This window comes from Quercus robur, chromosome 11, assembly GCF_932294415.1.
Source record: "Quercus robur chromosome 11, dhQueRobu3.1, whole genome shotgun sequence".
In the NCBI taxonomy this organism is placed as follows: domain Eukaryota; kingdom Viridiplantae; phylum Streptophyta; class Magnoliopsida; order Fagales; family Fagaceae; genus Quercus; species Quercus robur.
Genome location: NC_065544.1, coordinates 54,534,521 through 54,554,781, shown reverse-complemented (window position 1 = coordinate 54,554,781; position 20,261 = coordinate 54,534,521). Strand labels below are relative to the sequence as shown.

The window sequence follows — 20,261 nt, the reverse complement described above, 5'->3', positions numbered from 1 at the left end:
GAGGTATTAACAAAAAACCCCAAAATTTGGAAAACAACTTGATCAATTTGAAAGATATTGACTAATTGATCATCATACATGATAGAGTTTAAAAATTAATGACCAAATGCATCAATATAACAAGCCAATTTCATCAATTTAACCCGAATTGAACAAATCCCCAATTCGGAACAATTTCAAACCCTAGAATTTTCAATTTTTCAAAAACCACAAAATTGATCAAATTAAACTACAAGAATCATGATAATAACATCCTAGAACAAAAACCCATTGATCAATTTCACCAAAAAAGGTTTGAATAATCAAAAACCCCAATATATGAAAAGTGCCAAAAATACCCAATACAATGCATGAAAAATGCATGAAAACGTGAAATAAAATTCAAAAGGAAGGGCAAAAAGGACTTACCAGCCTTGAAAGACAAAAACCTTGCAAAAATCTCAGAAGAAAACGAGAAAAAATCTTTGGTGGAGCCTTAGCCAAGTCGAAGAGAGAGGAGAGGTTGAAAATTTTTGAAAAAGTACCTTTTAAAAAAGACATTCTGACCTTTTAAAAAAACATGTTTCATGAGTTTTGATCAATCGAAAACCAGCCTCGATCGATCGAAACAGAGAGAGACCTTATCAAAACAATTTGAAACAAGTTCGATCAATCGAAACAGACAGAGGCTCTCTCTAACATTTTTAAAAATTTTCAATCGATCGAAAAACAGAATGGATCGATCGAAATAGGCAGAGGCTCACTAAATTTGAGGAAAAACACAGTATTTTGAAAAACATTTAGAATCAACTGAAAACATTGAAATTTAAGCACAAAATGCATGAGTATGAGATGATATGATTTTCAAAAACAAGAATTTTAAGTCCAAATTTCCCAAAAACAAAATTTCTTGCATTCTTCACAAATTTTCAAGCAACAAATTACTTTTGCACAAAATTTAAAGTATTTGCAAAACTTGGTTGGCCAGACCATAAACACACACAATAACATGTACAAAGTTTAGCAAAGAGTAACTCGTGTAGTGTGTGCAACTAGCAAAAACTTGAGATACATGTGAGGTGATATGTGAATAGCAATCAATCACAAAGTCTACAAAATTCATCTCAAAGAATTTAAAAGAGACTATCACCTAAAGAGTTACATCATATAACTCCCACATCTCCTAGATCATAAGCTTGCAATCATGTAAGTTTCTTGAATTTATGCCTCATAATATACATATCAATTTTAAGTCATGTGAGTTTGGCATCAAGCCTAATAGTACACACCAATTTTGATTTTAAGAATTAAGCAATTTAAACCGAGGCTTCACCTTATATTCTTTTTGTGCATGTGCTATACTTTCTTGAGCACAAAATTTTATGATATGTACTAATGTGTTCATGATTGGCTAGTGAACAGTGGTGAGATGGTTATTTATACCTTTCTCTAAAAGTTCAAGTCCAACATTCAAAAACATGTGACTTCAAGATTAAGACAGAGTAATAAAGAACCATAAACATCTTTCCCACACAACATGCACTACAAAGCTTCAACTAGTAAAGTGCATTAAGTAAGCTCATCAAAGCTAAACAAGGTACAAAAGACATGCTATGTGAATATAAATTGACCAACCTTGTTCTCAAAAACTAAGAAGAATAGTACAAAACAAAATTTGCTTCCTTTTTCTTCCTTTTTTTTTTATTTTTTTTTATTTTAATAAAAAAAACACCTAGAATGAAGTGCATGAATGTTATGAAATGCAAATCCTAGAAAACAAAAACACAACAAAACCAAAGAACAATAGTCACAAAGGGTAGAGCAATGAAGCACAAGGACCATGTCAGAAAGACTCAGTTAGTTCGAGTCTTTTGCATCCAAAACCTTTTAGATGCACCATGAGCATTGGAGTTCTTATTCACATGGGAATGATTACCAACTCCAGGATTGGAATAAAGATTTAAAGCCTTTACCAATTCACTAATAAGTATCATAGGATCTTGTGCTTGAGGCACAGGTACTTTTGGTTTGTTTGCTCTCTTTGCAGCTTGTAGCTTGTAACGGTTTGGACGAATGTGTCCAGACTTTCCACAAAAGTGTTAAACCCATGCAGACTTATCATGTGTCTTGTCCTTAGATAGGGTAGGCTTCTTAGACTTAGACTCTTTCAGATCAACCCTAATCTTCCTAGATGATGAAACTTTTATGGGTTTAACAACCTCACTCACAAGGGGTTTGATAGTTTCACTCATTATCTCACTCACAGAAGGTTCAGAAGAAGAAGATGAAGAAACAAACTTTGTGGAATGGGGAGCAAACACAAAGATGCTTTGAACATAGCCTAATCCAGTTTTGTTAGAAGAAGACTTTTGAACACTCAGCATTTGATCAAGTTTAGAACTAGCAGATCTAGCAGCAGATAAATCAAGTTCCAAAGATTTAAATTTATCAAGCAAAAACATATTCTCAGTTTTCACATTGTTCAGAAGTTTATTAGCATCAGACAGTCTAACAAGCAAATTCTTCTTTTCAAGCTCAAGAGATTCAATTTTCTTTAGGCCAAGTTCAACATTCATAGCATTCTTTGTAGCAACTTTGCAAAGTTTATTATAGGCCTCTTGAAGATCTGCATCTTCAGAGAGTTCCCCATCAAAAGGGTTCTCTTCAACAGATATGCTCTCATCGACTACAGCAGTAGCGATGAAAGTAATGAAGTTTCCATCCTCATCACAATCAGACTCATTATCAGAAACTTCACCATCACTAAGGGTTACAGTCATAGCCTTACCCTTAGACTTCAAATAAGTAGGACATTCAGATTTCATGTGTCCATACCATTGACATCCAAAACACTGAGAGCCCAGAGAATTATTGGAAGATTGACCTACTTTTTCTCTAGGTTTATCATTATTGTTAACCTTAGTGGGATCATGCTTCCTAAAGTTTCTAGATTCAGCAGTGTTTGTACCTCTTGCCTTTCTATTACTATTCCTGAGAAAGTTTCTAAAGTTCTTGGTAAGGTAAGCAATCTTTGTAGTAAAGAGCTCATCATCAAATCCACCACCTTCAACATCATCAATTGACTTAAGAGCCATTGATTTGGATTTGGTAGTTTTGGGTAGATCCAACTTATAAGATTGAAGAGACCCTACAAGTTCATCAACAGGGATGGAGTCCACATCCTTGCTTTTAATAATGGCAGTCACCTTGGGTCTAAAGTCTTCAGTTAAAGATCTAAGAATCTTCCTAACAATTTTAGGTTGATCATAGATTTCACCCAAGTTAAAAGCAGAATTAAAAATATCATTCAATTTAACATAGAATTCATCAAAAGATTCATCATCAGACATCCTAATGCTTTCAAATTTAGAAGTCAATTGCTGCAATTTATTGATTTTGACAGCCTTTGTGCCTTCATGCACAGTCTGGAGGATATTCCAAGTAGCATGAGCAACCTCAATATTAGAGATTCTCTTAAATTCCTCCATAGAAACAGCGTTAAAGATCGCATTCATAGCCTTGTTATTAAACGCAGCTGCTTCTTTTTGAGAAGTTTCCCACTCACTAACAAGAGTAGTGGGCTTCTCCCATCCATATTCAACGGGGTTCCACACTCTCTCATCAATAGATTTCAGGAATGCTTTCATCCTTACTTTCCAATAAGCATAATTATTCCCATCAAAGTGAGGAGGAATAACTAGAGACTGTCCGTGTTCCATGACAATAGGGGTCAAGGATTAGCTCAGTGATTAAAGGATCAACAACAAAAGAGCAACCTGCTCTGATACCACTTGATAGTTTTTAGACCCCTTAAAATCAGTTGATTTAACCTAGGTAATTAGCCAAGTTGTAACTTAGTCCAATTTAACAAATTTAGGTTATCACAATAACAATGATTAAATCAAGTAAAGCAGTGGAAAATAAATAACACAAGATATGATCACCTAGGAAACCAAACTGGTAAAAACCTGGGGAGGATTTGACTTAGCTATCCTTAAGGTAAACTTGAGTCCACTATCTTGAAAGAATCGAAATTCATACAATAAGACTTACAAGCCTCCACGCTCGACTTCTTATTGCTACCAACCAGTAGAACTTACTGACACGATCACGTGCAAGCTCCAAATCCATGGACTCCTTCTTTCTTGGATTCACCACCAGATACAAGCACACTCGCTTGTGTTTTCTTTAAGTTTTAATGGTAGCAACTGAGTTGATCATCAAGGTATAGATAAATCTTCTCCTTGAAAACCCTAAGTTTGTGTAAAGCAAAGCTCCTCCAGATCTCATAAGAGATTTACACAAACCGCAATATGAGCAACACTAAAACGTGGCTAGGGTTTGCCTTTTATACTTAGGACAAATAAGAAACCCTAAAAGCGTTTTAAAACACCTAAGGTTGAGTTAGAAAAATCTGCAGAAAATCATTCTGCCCAAGCTTTGATCGATCGAGCCTAAGCTTCGATCAATTGAGCCAGGCCAAAAGGCACAATGCTTTCCTGCTTTAACTCGATTCCAACTTTACATAAAAGTACAACTTTGAGCTAGACTAAAACATTTCTAAATACATTGTTTTGATCATGGTTTGCCAACAATACAAATTAGAGTTCTAAATACATAAAATCCTAAATCTTTAGAACCTAACACATCACATGTTTATGCATAACACTAGTTTCGATCTTAAATCCACATAAAAAATATGAAAAATATGTTTGTTTTTAATAATTTTTTTTAAATTCTTGAATTTAGGATATCACCATCCACATACATTCACTAGAATTTATCTTTCAATCCAAATGAAATGCTTAATAAATTGAATTAGAGTTTATCACATGTACACACTTTAAATTCAACACGCAAATTGATTGATAACATATTGGATGAAGAGATGAACAAGGGCGAAACTTTGTCTCCGGTCACAATTTGCTTGAACAAACTATTCTCAAAGCTTGTGAACACTTTGATGGCTCTTAAAATAATCCTTTTATATGTCTAGGGTTAGAAGAAAAGAAAGCCCAAACACATAAAACCGGATTAATGTCAAAATAGAACTGGAATTCTATTTTTCATAAAGCTCGACAGATAGCTGTCTGTCGAGGTGCTGTTGAGCTTTAATGAACAATACTTTTTCAGTTTGAATCTTGGACAGACTTGCATGTCTTCAACACTTGATCTTGAAACACAGTTTCTTGAAGTATCAAACACATCCTAGATCTACCCAAATACAAGTAAATTGCATTTTGTCAAAGAATAAGCCAATTACATAAAATAGTGACATATGTTCCTAACAAGTGAATCATATATGTCCTAACATCTCCCCCTTTTTATCACGTATTGACAAAGACAACTCAAACAAAGAGTAAATAGAAAAAAATAAACTCCCTCTAAGAACAAGGAAACAAATGAATCTAGCTCTATAGAGAATAGAGGCAACTCTCCTTACGAAGAGCAATAACTCCTTCTAAGAACAACAAAGGTTAAAATAAAATTTTCTCCCCCTATAAAAATAGGAAAAACAAAACATGTTTTGGGAAAAATTTAGGAGGTGGGGAAAAACTAAAAGAAACATAAGTTGAGGATACACTTAAAAAAATAGGCGAAAATGCACTTTTGGTTCCTACATTTTGGGTCAATTCCCATTTTGGTCTCAAAATTGATTTCGTTACTAATATCATCCCTAAAAAAAGAAAATCATTTTTAAAATGGTCCTTGTTGTCAGCCAACCAAGGGAAAAATCTTACGTGTCTAACGGAATGCCCTGCTTGTTGATGTGGCGCTGACGTAGCCATTAAAATATTATTTTTAAAAAATTATTTGGCATTTTTTAAATGCCATGTTAGTAATTTAATTTAATTTTTTTAAAAAAAGCCATGTCGGAAAATTTAAACAAAAAATAAATTAATTTTTTTTAAAAAGCCTTAAATCTAATTTAATTATTATTATTATTATTTTTTCACAAGAACATAATAGTTTGTTCTTCATGTTCTTCCCAAATCCAAGAAACAAACCCAGCAACCAAATCCAATCTCCAGCAACTAAATCCAATCTCCATCAATGCCAGGAAACTAGAAATAAATCCAACAAACCAACCAATCTCCAGCAAACCCATAAACTCATGAATTTCACATTCAAATTATCAAATTCCTATTCCAAATTCATATTGATCATGAACACACAAGAACAACAAACCCAGAATATTCAATCCCAAAAACAAAAGAATAGAAACCCAAAATATTCCGAAATTTGCAAATTCTTCCACAAAAATCAATTATACATTCAACCAAAAATTATTATCCTAATACAATATTTCTCATGGTGGTAGTGTTGCAGTGGAGCTGACGGTATCATCATCCAAGATCCACAACCCAAATCACCCAAACAACTGCCAATCAAAAGCTCCGCATCACTCGAAACCTACCATCTCCCTAGTTAACCCAATCATATGGGTTTGAGAGCCACTACTTAGGGTGGTGGCATTGGTGAACGGTAGGGGTGGAGGTAAGGTTTTTGGTCATGGCTGGGATCAAGCTTGAGAGAGGAAAAGAGAGGGTGAGGTAGAGAGAGATTTTGCCGTTCATGGTGGCTTACCTAGCACACGGAGAAGTAGAGAAGCCGAAGTCAAAGAGGGGTTTAGAGGTACCATCCCCCCTGATCTACTCCAGACCACTGCTGACCTCATCTCTCTCTTTCTCTCTCTCTCTCTCTCAACCTAGATCACAGATTCTCTCTCTCTTTAAACCCAAATCACAGGTTCAAAATGGCCTAATGAAAAAAATGGTCTAATGAAAAGAAATCGTTTAAATTAAAGAGAAATTAAAAAAGAAATCGTGAGAGGCAGAGCTTGGAGTCTTTGGCCATGGGTTTCTAGGTTTGGAGCTTGGTGTCTTTGGCCATAGGTGTTTGGGTATGGAGCAAATTAAAGAGAAATCAAAGAGACAGAAAGTGAGAGAACAATGGGTAGAGAGAGGGATTAAATTGATGTTTTGATGTTGGTGACTAAGAAAATTTGATGTTGGGTTGGGTAACTTGGGTTCGTGGGGTTGGGATTGGGGTTTGGTGCAGAGGATTGTAATAAAAAATTTTAAAACTGAGAATTGAGAAACTAAAATTTCAGTTTAAATCAAATTTGTATTTTTAGTTTAAATTAAAAATAAGAAATTAAAGGTTTGTTTTTTAATTAGATTTAAGGTTTTTTTTTAATTTATTTTTTAATTTAGTTTAAATACTCCGATCTAGCTTTTTTTAAATTAATTTAAAAGTTGGCATGGCATTTAAAAATACCAAATAAACTTTTTTAATAATATTTTACTGGTCATATCAGTGCCATGTCAGCAAGTATGACATTTTGTTAGACATGTAAGATTTTTCCATTGGTTGGCTAACGGCAAGGACCATTTTAAAAACGATTTTCTTTTTTTTGGAATGACATTAGTAACGAAATTAATTTTTGGACCAAAATGGGAATTGACCTAAAATGTAGGGACCAAAAGTACATTTTCGCCATAAAAATATTCTTTCTTTCAATAAATACAAACTTGACACTATGTGGCCCATTAATATATGCATGCAATGTGTTTAAGAGAAAATATTTGCACATTGATTATCCATCATATCCCTTAAGAAAAATATTTTTTGTAGTTCACACTTAAAAATAGCATATACTAAAAAGTACATAATTCAAAAATCAATCAATGAATTTTTAAATCAAGTTGAGTACCCAATTCAGCAAAGTGTATGCATGTTATGTGTGAAAACAATGAGAGATATGACTGTAAAACTGCAATATGGATATAGAAAACAATGGAATGCCCGTGAATCCTAAACATAAATGATGCATGAAAGAAAAAAATTGGCCAAATACTTAAAAACTGAAATTTTTTTAGTTTCGATCGGTCAAGCATCGATCGAATACCAATCGAGTCAGGTAGAAGCAATGATTAAAAATCAAGGAATTTTTGATCAGTCGAAAAACACATTCGATCGTTCGAAATTCTGGAAATTTGAATTTTTTGAAAAACTACAGAAGATTGTGCAGAAATAACTCAACCCAAGTAATTTCATGAATGAAATGCATGAGAATGAGTTTAAATGTTTTTCAAAAACATGACTTTTTAACCAAGAACTTCAAAACAAGCTTTTTAATCATCAAAAACACAATTCTTGCCAACCCTTAACCATATTTTGCATCAAACACCATAGAAAACATAATCTTGGGTGGCCAAACTAGATTCACTCACAATTCCATGTACAAAACTTAGCAAAGAATAACTTGTGAAGTGTGTACAACTAGTAAGAGCATGAGATATATATAAGTTGATATGTAGATAGTAATCAATCAAAAGTTCTACATTATTCATCACATAAATTTGAAAGTGACTATCACCTAAAGAGTTACATCATATAACTCCCATATATTCTAGAAAACAAGCTTGCAATCATGCATATCATTATTATTATTATTATTATTTTTTGCCTTATTGAATGCAGAATTTTTTTATTATTTTTTTATTTTTCTAAGTCTACACCTTATTTTCTTTTTGTGCATGTGCTACACTTTCTCGAGTACAAAATCTTATGATATGCATTAAGATGCTCATGATTGGTTAGTAAACAGTGGTGAGATGGTTATTTATGCCTTTCTCTTATAGTTTTTTAATCCTTACAATCAAAAGAATGTGACTTCAAAATCAAGATCATTTGAACAACCACTATAAACACTCACACAAATAGGCACTACATAGCACAAACTAGCAAAGTGCATAAGAAAAGCTCATTCAAGCTAAACAAGGCACACAATCATGAAATGCAAATTTCATAGGCCAACCTCAACTACACACATTTATGATGTGTAATACAAAACAAAAACAAAATCTTTTTAGATTTTCAAAAAATAATTTATGACCAAAAATAAAAGGCACACATTATGCTTAACGAATAAAATGCAAAAGTAATGCATGACAGTGATAAACTAAGCTATAGAGGGTACACAAACAAGAAATATCAATTTCTTAATTAACCCTTGAGTACATGTACAAACTAGTACATACTCATACAAAATTAGAAATAGCTTAGCACTTATATAACACATACTATTCAAGTTTCTCCACAATGTCAAGCATGTTCTAAATCAAAAGAGAGATATCATAATTCATGTAATCCTCAAGAAAAATAAAACTAGACACAAAATAAAATATTTTTGTATTTTTAAAAATTTTCAATGTTTTTGGATTTTTGAATAATCAAAACAACCTAAGAAAAGAAAACGACCAAAAATTAAAAGAAAACATGTCTACAAATAATTGAAAGAATTAAATCAGGGACAAGTAAACAACACTTACCTTAGCAAGCCTTTTCTCACCCATATAACACGAGTCATCGTCTTTGTAGGTGAAAATCCATGTGAAGTAAAGTGTATTTGAGGGATTACACTAATCTTCTAAGAAAGACTGAAATCCTGCAAATTCATTTCACAAGCCTCAAAAAGATCAACTAAAATAATAGTGTCCTTTTTATTCAAATCATCACAATAAAAAATAGTAAGACACTTAAAATTATCCATGATAATAGGGATCAAGGATTAATTCTAGGTCAAGAAACCTAAAAACAAGAGCTAACCCGCTCTAATACCACTTGTTAGGTTTTAGATCCTTGTAAACTAGATTGGTTAACTTAATTAATTAACCAAGTGAATACTTAGATTTATTATTCAGATTTAGGTTAAAACAATAAAGTCATATCATGTAAAGCAGTGGAAAATAAAAAACACAATGATATGATCACCTAGGAAAACCAAACGGGTAAAAAACCTGGGGAGGATTTAACCTAACTATCCTCAAGGTAAAAAGCAAATCCACTATAGAGAATCGAAGTTTATAATAAGACTTAGACCATTAACATTTTATTGCTACCACATGTAGAACTTACTAACATGAGCACATGCAAATTTCGAATCCACGAACTCCTTCTCTATTAGGCCTTTGCAACACAAGCACTCACACTTTTGATAAAAAAACACAAACTCTCCTATTTGTGACTCCAATACCACCTTTGAAGGTTTAGATCATCAGCACCTTTGATGACTAGAGAAGGCAGCAACTTCTAGAACATCGGATTCTAAGATTCTTCAAGGAATAACACTGGTAGAAGATATGAGAGATCTTTTTTGGTACAAAACCCTAGATACAAAGGAGGCACGCTCTTTTCTCTCTCAAAAGCCTTTTAAAAACGTGTTTAAGGTTTCCTTTATATACTAGAAGAAGTAGATCTGATACCCTAATCCTTTTTGGGCTTGAATTACTGTTGGGCCGAACTTAAAATTTTGCCGATACGTGTTTTGATCGATCGAGCCTGTCTCTCGATCGGTCAAACTAGGAAAATCCTAAAATCTTCTTTCTACAGCTTACTTGTTCTTGAATCTTGACTTGAATTACCTTGAACATTGTCTAATAATACCTATAGACTCTATGATCTATATCTACAAGTTTGTGTTGACAATTTGCCAATTGTTCTAAACTTTTAGAACCTAACATAAGGGAATGAGAAATAATGATATTAATGTAGAGGGTAGTGGGGAGATGAAAAGGTAAGGAAGGGAGAAAAGTTGGAGAAAGTGTAAATATTTTAACAAAAATGTAAATGTTAAAAACAATTATAGGAAATTGGAACGAAAAAAGATAATGATGTGGACATTGATGTTGTTCAACTGGAGTATATCAATAATAAATGTTATGCTTCAGTTTTTAGATATATATATATATATATATATATAGACTTCTCTTTACTTCAATCTTGCCATTTTGGCATCTTGAAGATTGTTTCTAGAGATTTTCCACATGGTTTGCGAAGTTTTAAGCATGTGATTTAACATTCTTGAAAGCTTCTTTTAGACCCTTGCTTTTTTTTTTTTTTTTTTTGGGGGTAATTAAACTTCAAACTTTATTAATTAACTAGAAAGACAGAGGGACAATCTGCATGTGGATTAATTGACAACTAATTAACTTAAGTCGATTAGGTGATTGCAACTTAGATTAATTAATCATAGCTATAATAAGTACCGTATTTGAAAATCAAAGAACCAAATACAAGAAACATGAGTCAAACGCCTTGTAGCGCATATTTTGGAGATTTTTATAGAGATGTTCAAGGTTTAAATTCCTTCCATGGTAGATATCAAATTATTAAAAAAAAAAAAAATGCAATTTTGGTGATGAACTAGAAATTGATGGAGAACACTCTAAAGGAAAACCATTAATGGGGTACCTCTACCCTAAATAATGCAATTCAATAAGAAAAGAAGTTTTACAATCTAATTCAAAAGCTTGACCTTTAACACTACTAGTTTAACTTACTAATGACATCTTATACTTGTTCGAAAACTTTTGAATTTTTCATACATGAATCTCTTTCACTAACCTTCTCCTTAATTATGACTAGATCGTGTAGAAATCAAGGTTTTGAAACCCAGACCGTTCAATGAACCGTAAAAGGATGAGGTTCAAGGTTTTTAAGGTTGGACCGAGGTCGAACTGAAGTCGAACCGTGATAACGTCATAATTAATTTAATAATTATTTAAAATATAAATAAATATATTAAATTAGTAAAAATTGAAAAATTACATAAAAAAACCAAATAAATATAGAGATCTAATAAAAATTTCCCATTAAATTAATTTATGAAACGCAGTAAAAAGTTTAATAGACATTTTCCCTTGAAATTATTATTATTTTTTTAAAAAGCAGTAACTTGAATGGTAGGGGACAATAGCGTGTATAATGTTATATATCTTTTTTGTTGTAGATGTATATAATATTGTGTGTATTTGTTTAATCTTATAGTGTAAATCTTACATTTATCAAACAATCTTATAATGTAAAGCAATAAATAAATTTAATAAATTAATGTACGAATTGGTGGATTTGTACTCTGTAGATTTAAGAATTAGACTAATAACTAAAAAAATAAATTAACTAAGAAACAAGTCAACAACACGTAGGAGGTGAGGAGGTCCAGAACTTATTTTTCAATCTCATGTGGCGTGCAAGCTTTAAGTAAAAAAAAAAATCCCAAAAATTTACAACCACAAGTCCACTGTCTGGTACCCAGAGCTTTCAAATCTCACTTTTATCTCTTCTCTTGTTAACATCCTCTTCTCAAATCCTTCTTTTCTCTCTTGAAACACTCAAAGTTAGGCTAGTTCAAATCTCAGTTTTTCAGTTTTTGCCAGTCGCACGGTAGCCTTTCAGCTTTTGCTAGTCAATGTTAGCCATCAACAGCCAGCAAAGAGTCTACTCCGCAACAAAACGACTGGGTCCTTCCTTTTAATCCTTGTTCTCGACTTCATCTTTCATCTTCTTCTTCTTCTTCTTCTTCTTCTTCTTTTTTTTTTTTTTTTGAAAGAGCTTAGGCCTGAATCGTGAGACCCGTGACTAGAGACTGGTGATATAAGTATATATCAGTTGTAAATTTTAATTCTAAATGGTGAAATTCCTCTTGTGGGTTAGGATCAACCCTTGTAGTGGTATTTTCTATGAATGTGTTCATAGGTTTTTCACTTCATCACCAATTGACTGAGTTATTTATTTTACTACACTTTGTTTGTAATTTTTGAATTGTATTTTGTGGTTAATTAAGTAAAAATCAATTAAATTTTTTAATTAGTTAATTTGCAAATTTCATTTATTCTAAGTAAAATCATTCCAAGGGGTCGAAAGCATCTTTTCAATGGGTAACTAGAGTGTGGTCCAAAGTCTAGAGAAATCCAGGAACATTATGGACCACAGGCCCACAGAGTTTGGTCCAAACTAAGGCTGCAACTTTTAGATATGGCTAAAAGTTTTTCCTGATCTTTTGTGGTTAATTAAGTGAAAATCAATAAAAATTTTTAATTAGTTAATTTGCAAAGTTGATTTATTCTAAGTAAAATCATTCCAAGGGGTCGAAAGCATCTTTTCAATACTTCTCTTTTTCTTTCCTTTGAAGGGAACTAGGGGTACCTAGAGTGTGGTCCAAAGTCTAGAGAAATCCAGGAACATTATGGACCACAGGCCCATAGAGTTTGGTCCGAACTAAGGCTGCAACTTTTAGATATGGCTAAAAGTTTTTCCTGGTCTCTTGCCCGTCGGCTTCATTAAAAATCCTAGCACAGCCAAAAGTATCTGGAAATGGATTGTACCAAAAATATCATGGCACATAAAATCAGCATCAATCAAAATTTTTTATTTTATTTTTTTCTTAATAAAATCAGCTCTAATGTTGAAAAATATTGCAAATTACTTTACGTACATAAAAATAAATTTCGCTAGAGAGCTAAGCTCAAAACCATCATTGCTTGTCTTAAATATAGCGTTGCTAGATGTAGCTGATGACCTGATGCTATGCACGAGTATAGTACTTCATATGCCACCTTCCTCTCCTATCCTTCAATGGATTCATTATTCCTACATAAGGATTCATAGCACATAAAAACAAGGAAAATTTTTGTTTCACATTCCTCATTTTACACCAGTTGTACACACTGCACACAAATTGTGGACATTCTTTGGAAAGTTTGGACATGATAGTGTGAAATGGGAGTGATACAAAGCGTAGTTGATGCATCCACAAGGCCATGAATCAGAACTAGAAGATGTAATGTGACCACTTTATGAGGAAACATAATCTAATGGGCCATAAGGCTCAAGCAATTCAGCAATTAATCCCTTCTTTCTTTTGGGGTTCCATCCCATGTCTTTGCACAGTTGGTCATTGTACCATATTTGAATAGCACCAATGCAGGATCTCCTGTAGTATTGGCCAGAGTATGTCTTCATGTATTTATCCCATATTTCCACATTTTTTTCCATGTCTTTAATGCTGGGCAATTTGAATGTGCCGTCAAGAAGCTCTGCTAGCCATCGGCATCTTATCTCAGAGGTGTACAAATTTGAAACACTCTCTGAGAAACCAATTACTGCTAATTGTGGAATTCGTGGATGAATGCATTCCCTGATAAATTGGAAATGTCATTTCCTCATTTTCATTACTACGTACCTTCAAAATGCATGAAGGTTTTAAATTGTTCAAGGAATCAAACAACAGAAATTAAGACTTACTCCCAAAATTTTGGAATTGATTATAGATAGTGTTGAAACGAAGTGTACCATATTATATTATAGAGAAAATACAAATGTCTAATTTTCATTCATCAATTTAGTATAAATATTAAGTCTTTTAAATTTTCCATGTTAAGAAGTTACAAAGTTCAAAAGAAATTGAATCAAGAATCTTCATATGATGTTAGTTTACTGCTATTAGCTAGTATGTTATTAATACAAATGCATCTATTTACACGTGTATGTGTGTGTATATATTAAGTTGTTGGGGTGGGGGCGGGGGGTGGGGAGACAGAATTTGGTTCCCTGTTATTGCTCCTAAAATAGGCTCGATTGGGCAATGTCAAATGCTATAAAAGACGTGAGTGTATTTCTCTTGTCACCATTGGTTTTTAGGTGAAGTGGCTCAACTCATAGTTTGACACATGTTATATATGGCCCCACAAGGAAAATCTAGATTGTCCAAGAAACCAAATTGTACTAAATTGCTCACATTTCTAAGCTAACCTTGATGAAATAATACATAAAATTTCCAACATTTCTAATTTTCTGTAACATAGATTATTATTATTATTTTTTTTAATGTTCTTTCCATGTTTTCCTTGGTATTGAACTCTAATGTTATGACCCCCACCCCTTAAAACTTAAAGAAATTAACTAACCTGTAGAGGGGAACTGTAGTATTAGGGGACCCAGCCATATGGTCCTTAAATGTGGGGGACACAAAAATGTCTTTGAGCTTTCTATCACCCCTGAACCCAGTAGCCAATATGACCAAATCAGTCTTCAGAAGTTGCTCCTCACCATTAATCATAACACCTCCTTTGCAGAAGCTGAAGTTCGTACCTTTCTTCAAAATGATGCTTCCCTCTTCAACTTTGTCATAGAATTTTTCTGGCATTATGCAGATTAAACAAGAACTGAGTTGTTGAAGGAAACTATGCTTTGGTACCATTCCTAACTTTGCCAACCGAAGCTTCTTTCTTATGTAGCTTTCAACAAATTTGGAGAATGCCCACCTCTGTTTATATGATAAAAGGTTTTAAGCTTCTACTCTTAGGAGAGCCTTCTTCAAGGTATAAAGATAAAAAAAATTATATTAAGGCTATATAAAAATATTAAAAAAAAAAAAAAAAAAAAAGCAAAGAAAATTTACCACTGGTGAAAGAATTGTTGCCAGGAGACTTAGAAGAAAACCTTCACCAGGCTTGTGAATCAATAGCTCCGCGAAGCGATTAAGGTATAACAATGGTAAAGGCACACCCCAAGGAAAGAAATCAGGAACAATCCAATGTTCAGTCTTGTATAATACAGTACATGGATGCTCAATGCCTGCAAATTAAGTGTAAATCAATGAAAACAATATGTACAAATCTGAGTAATGGAGCAGATAATTAACAGTACTTTTCATGCATAAGCCTAAAAAATTTAGTAAGTTCTCCCTAGAAAATAACCTTATTAAAGTTGCTTTGTATTTTATAAAAGCCTACAAGTTCTACATTGTAATATAAGTGAAATTTATGTTTGATACCATTTGCCATTGAGCATTCCATAGCAATGTCCAAAGCAGATTTTTGGAATCCCACAACAGTGACTTGCTTCCCTTTGATAAGCTTAGCTGCACTTTCATAATCCATGGCTGCATATTCCATGGAGTGTATCACCTTGCCATGAAAGACTTCTGGGCCTTGGTTTGGAGGGAATCCTAGAATGTTTGGAATGTCACTGAATCGCCCAATGCAGAGGATCACAAAGTCCACTAGGTACTCCTGCATTTCCATTTAGTTTAGTAGGAGTTTAAGACACAAGTCCAATCCACTTTGACTAAGAGTTAGTTTTGAAACAACTTATTTAGCTGAAACTGAAAACTTTATGCTAAAAATACTGTAGATTAAGTTAAAAGGTAGCTGAAATAGTACAGTGAGACCCATTAATAGTATTAAAAAGTGTAATAAGACCTATGAATAGTATTAAAAATAAGCTGAATAGTAGTAAAAATAAGCTAAATAGTAAAAAAAAAAAAAAGACTTTTTAAGTCAATTCCAAATATAACTTAAATATCTTTGTCACAATTTTGATTGGCCTGAAAGAGTAGATTATCAAGTACGCATGGGTCGCATAAAATGAGAACTAGTGAAAATAAAAATAGAAATATGTGACAGATTCAAAACAAATGATTTGCAGATTCATTTCGAAAAACATTATTATTATTAGTTTATTACTACTGTTATTCTACAGTATGAACATTTCATTTCAATAATCCCCCAGAAACTGGTTTTATATGTTCAATATGGCATTCTGATGGGATGTATGCGGAGCCTAATCAACTATGTTGGCTCTATCAAGGTTTAGGGCCAGCAATCCCATACAATTATTGGGGGTAATTCCAGTATTTGACCTTACTTTAGAAGCCTTATGCCCTTTATTTGTACTTTTCTATGTGTGTAGCACAAGTAATAGGATGGATTATATATATGCTAACTATCCTTATAACTTTTGTTACAGCGGTCATAATAAAGCTATAACAACCCTGTAATATAAACATAGCGTTAGTTTTGACTTTTGAGTGATCTGATGGGATGTATGTGGAACCTACTTAACTATGTTGGCTACGTCGGGGAATAGGGACCAATGGTCTTGTACAATTAATTATTGGGGGGCCAAAATTCTGATATTTGAGCAGCCCCAGTTTTGAGCGAATGACATAAATATGAGCGTTTGTGTGCACTGATTTTTTTTTTTTTTATCTACATGCCATAGATTTAGGTATGGTTTCCTATTTTCTACCATAATTCAATGTTAATTGGGTTATATTCAAAGTGATAACTTAGTGATAATGGGGTATTTTTTGTGATACTTCACATTTGTGGTTGAAAATTCACCCCACCTCCCTTACTATCTACTGTCTCAAAAAAAAAAAAAAAAAAAATGCATATCGAAATGGAGCGTTGGCCCAATCCATCTAATCATATCGATTGTCCAAACTTCAAAGTCCTGTCCCTCACCATGAATAATGACTATTAATGAGAAGTTGAGAACCTCAAAAATGAGTGGATGTATGTCAGTATGTGTATTATATATCCTTCACATTTATCTTGCTCTACCTTATCTCCAAGCAGAGGAAAAAAATAAAAACAAAAATAAATAAATGACAACAATTCTTGGTGTATGTGTATGTGTATATGAGAGTATATACATACCTCAGTCGAAAGGCTACTTGTATCTTCTACCATAAGCTTCCATTTCCCTTTGGAACTGAGAAACGCATCCGTACCACTCCACATGGTCCAAGATTGTATCTCTTCCTCAGATAGGCCTTCATACTCAATGCTGACAACTTTGGTGTTAAATTTGATATGCCTAAGCAAGTCAAAATGATGAGCATATGATTGAATATAGTCGAAAACTTCTTGTTGTTTAGGAAAGTCTTCTGTCACTGAAGAAGGCCATGGAAAATCCGAGAACTGATATAGTACTTTTGGAGTTTGGAGTCTAGTGGTCTCTATGGTTTTGGTCCATACTCCTCCAATGTTGCTTTTGGCTTCAAAAACAATAGGATGGAAACCCTTTGACAGTGTGTACTTGCAAGCCAGGAGGCCACTGATACCAGCTCCGATAATGGCTACCTTTCTCTCCATACTTATCAATTTGGGGAGAGAGGAGATGGGGTTAAAGGGAGAGAAAGAGACAGAGTTCCTTTCTTTTTTTAAAAGTATGAAAGAGAGAGAGAGAGAGAGAGATGCAAATGTCTCTCTTTTGGAAAGGAGAGAAGAAATGAGTAACAAGGAAAGTCTAGACGGCAAAAATGCCCCCACCGCCTTGCTTGATCTGTTCCATCTTACATTTTTCACTTCAAGTCGCATTCTAATTTTCATTTTTGACTTCATGTATAATGGTTGTATGATTTGAATAGATTTTTTATTTTTTATTTTATTTATTTTTTATTTTTTATTTAAGCGAAGGGTTTTCTTAAAACTTTTGAAAGTGTGAGGTTCAATATGTAAACACCTTAAAAATCTGGCGTTTAAATATAATTTACCAAAAAAATTATAGAATTTGTGAAGCCAGATATAATCATATAAGGGTACTTACTTTAATTTATAAAGAGCAACAGTAATTAGAAAAGCTTTTTCTTTTTAAACGTCTTTCTCTCAAAGTCTAATATTATTTTTGTTTGGACCCTCAACAAAGTATTTAGCAAAAAAAAAGACAAAAAGATATCAAGAAAATGCACCTCACATCAGAGAAAGTAACCAATAAAACAAGGAAAGCCGACGCCTGAACTAGGAAGATATATAATGATTATAGGCCAATAAAAAAAATTTCATCCTTATCAACAAAAATATCAGTCCAGAGTCCAGACAAAATATTTGATGTATAGAAAGTTACAACATAGGTAAGAAGAACTGGAATTGAAATCATATCAAGGATGAAACTATCTCTGCCTAATAGTTTGAGTCCTCTAGAGACTGTCAAGTCAAATACACATGATCGAGTAAATTTATTGAGAACAAAACCACATTTATTCAAAATTACTTATATAATCTGTTGGACTTGCATGATACAAATAAAGAAGCGCTTGTTTCTTTTGCCGAGTACGAGCCCTTCAGTAGGTGTAGAATTAATGTAGCTAAATTATATATATATATATATATATATATATATATATATAGACTCTCTTGAGTCTCTTCTCTTTTTTGGGTATTTGTGAATATATTGCATAAAATAAGATGGCATGTATATGCTTGAATTGTCAAAATAGATTATTATAATTAATTTATTATTTTGATAAGTTACTAACTCTTAACATTTTTTATATCCTTATATAAACTTGGCTAGTTAGTATCCCTTGAAAAAAAAAAAAAAAAACTGACTTTGCCACTATTCGTTAGGTTCAATAAGGGCACAAGGCATTGTCTTTAGTTGTTAAATTCAAAGGATGGGTTCTGTAGAATTTTAAAATCTACTCATCGTTTAGTCAAGTGACAATGCTTTAGGTAGTATAGCTAAGCTAGCAATCGTTCTTTAAGCTATTTGCTCTTCTTCATAAAAAATAAAAAAATAAAAAAAAGTATAATCATTTCAAATTTTGAATATATTCAACTAATAATTAATTTATTTATCATTTATATTATATAATAATATTTAATAAGCTAACTAATTAAATAAATCAAACTAGCATGTGTTTATAACATACACATTAAAATTAATTACACTTAAAAGTGATTATATATTACAAATGACACATAATAATAATTTCTTTTTATCATATTCATCATCTTGGCTAATTAACTTCATTTAAGTCAATCTTATCATCATATTCATCATTTTGCAAACCTATATCTTCATTGAAACTTTCTTCTTCATCATCATTATTTACTATCTCTTCTTGTTGTTTTATTTTAATAGTTTAAAAAAAATATTTGTTCTTGGCATTCTAGTTTTTTTAAACTTATAACAATAATGACAAACAAACAAAAAATCTCAGTTAATACCTGATTCATAGTATAATTTGTAAATATGAAAACAAAAATAAATAACTTATGGACATGTTATTTTATTAAGCTAAATTAAGAAACCTAATAATTTTGTATCAAAAACATGTCTAAAAACATGTAAAATTCAAATAAAAGTACAAATTTTAACAAAACAAAACTCATTTTAAAGTATATGTCCATATATCGTATGATACATACAATTTTACAATACGATATATACAATTTGTAAATACTTCTAACACGCTCTTACAATATGGAACTTTTTATACACGATATGATACGTATCGTACGATACTAATAACTATGCTCCACCCACACGCAGGCTTGCCATGGCCTTGGCTGTGTGCCTATGCTGGGCTGCTATGGCCTTGGTTGTGTGCCCATGCTAGGTTGCTATGGCCTTGGCAATGTGCACGCGGAGCTACCACCCAAAAGAAAAAAAAAGGGCACATAGTTATATATATATATATATATATATATATATATATCTACCTTTCCGGTCAATGAAGGAGGTTAACAAGTAGGCTCAAGATGTTGTAGTAACTAAAGCAAAGATTAGATATAATATAATGGTGTACATATAAAAATGTAAATATTTCTTTAATTGACCAAAGTACCATAAAAAATAAAAATAATACTCTATGTTAAATGTGTTTAAAGATTATGATTAGGGTTTTTATTTATTTATTTATT

General features: G+C 32.5%; 1 protein-coding gene across 2 annotated transcripts; it reads right to left on the bottom strand.

The window, feature by feature from the left end:
* Nucleotides 1-13,438: 13,438 nt before the first annotated feature.
* Nucleotides 13,439-17,917, bottom strand: LOC126706179 (probable flavin-containing monooxygenase 1). Of its 2 annotated transcripts, none has more exons than XM_050405493.1 (5): nucleotides 17,271-17,914; nucleotides 15,602-15,839; nucleotides 15,227-15,402; nucleotides 14,733-15,091; nucleotides 13,439-13,963 (listed from the first exon to the last, which is right to left on the bottom strand). In XM_050405493.1, exons 1-5 carry the CDS (start codon nucleotides 17,706-17,708, stop codon nucleotides 13,621-13,623), a joined length of 1,554 nt encoding a protein of 517 aa, XP_050261450.1. In that variant the 5' UTR covers nucleotides 17,709-17,914; the 3' UTR covers nucleotides 13,439-13,620. The 2 variants fall into 2 exon arrangements, with proteins under 2 accessions (XP_050261450.1, XP_050261451.1); XM_050405494.1 differs by having other exon boundaries at nucleotides 13,860-14,008; nucleotides 17,271-17,917.
* Nucleotides 17,918-20,261: the final 2,344 nt, after the last annotated feature.

Excerpts from the sequence above, each read along its gene's own strand:
- LOC126706179 (XM_050405493.1), bottom strand. The coding sequence starts at position 17,708 with ATGGAGAGAAAGGTAGCCATTATCGGAGCTGGTATCAGTGGCCTCCTG. Across the intron at positions 15,840-17,270 it reads CAAGTAGCCTTTCGACTGAG|GAGTACCTAGTGGACTTTGT; the intron begins GTATGTATATAC and ends ATGGAAATGCAG. Across the intron at positions 15,403-15,601 it reads GGAATGCTCAATGGCAAATG|GCATTGAGCATCCATGTACT; the intron begins GTATCAAACATA and ends CTTAATTTGCAG.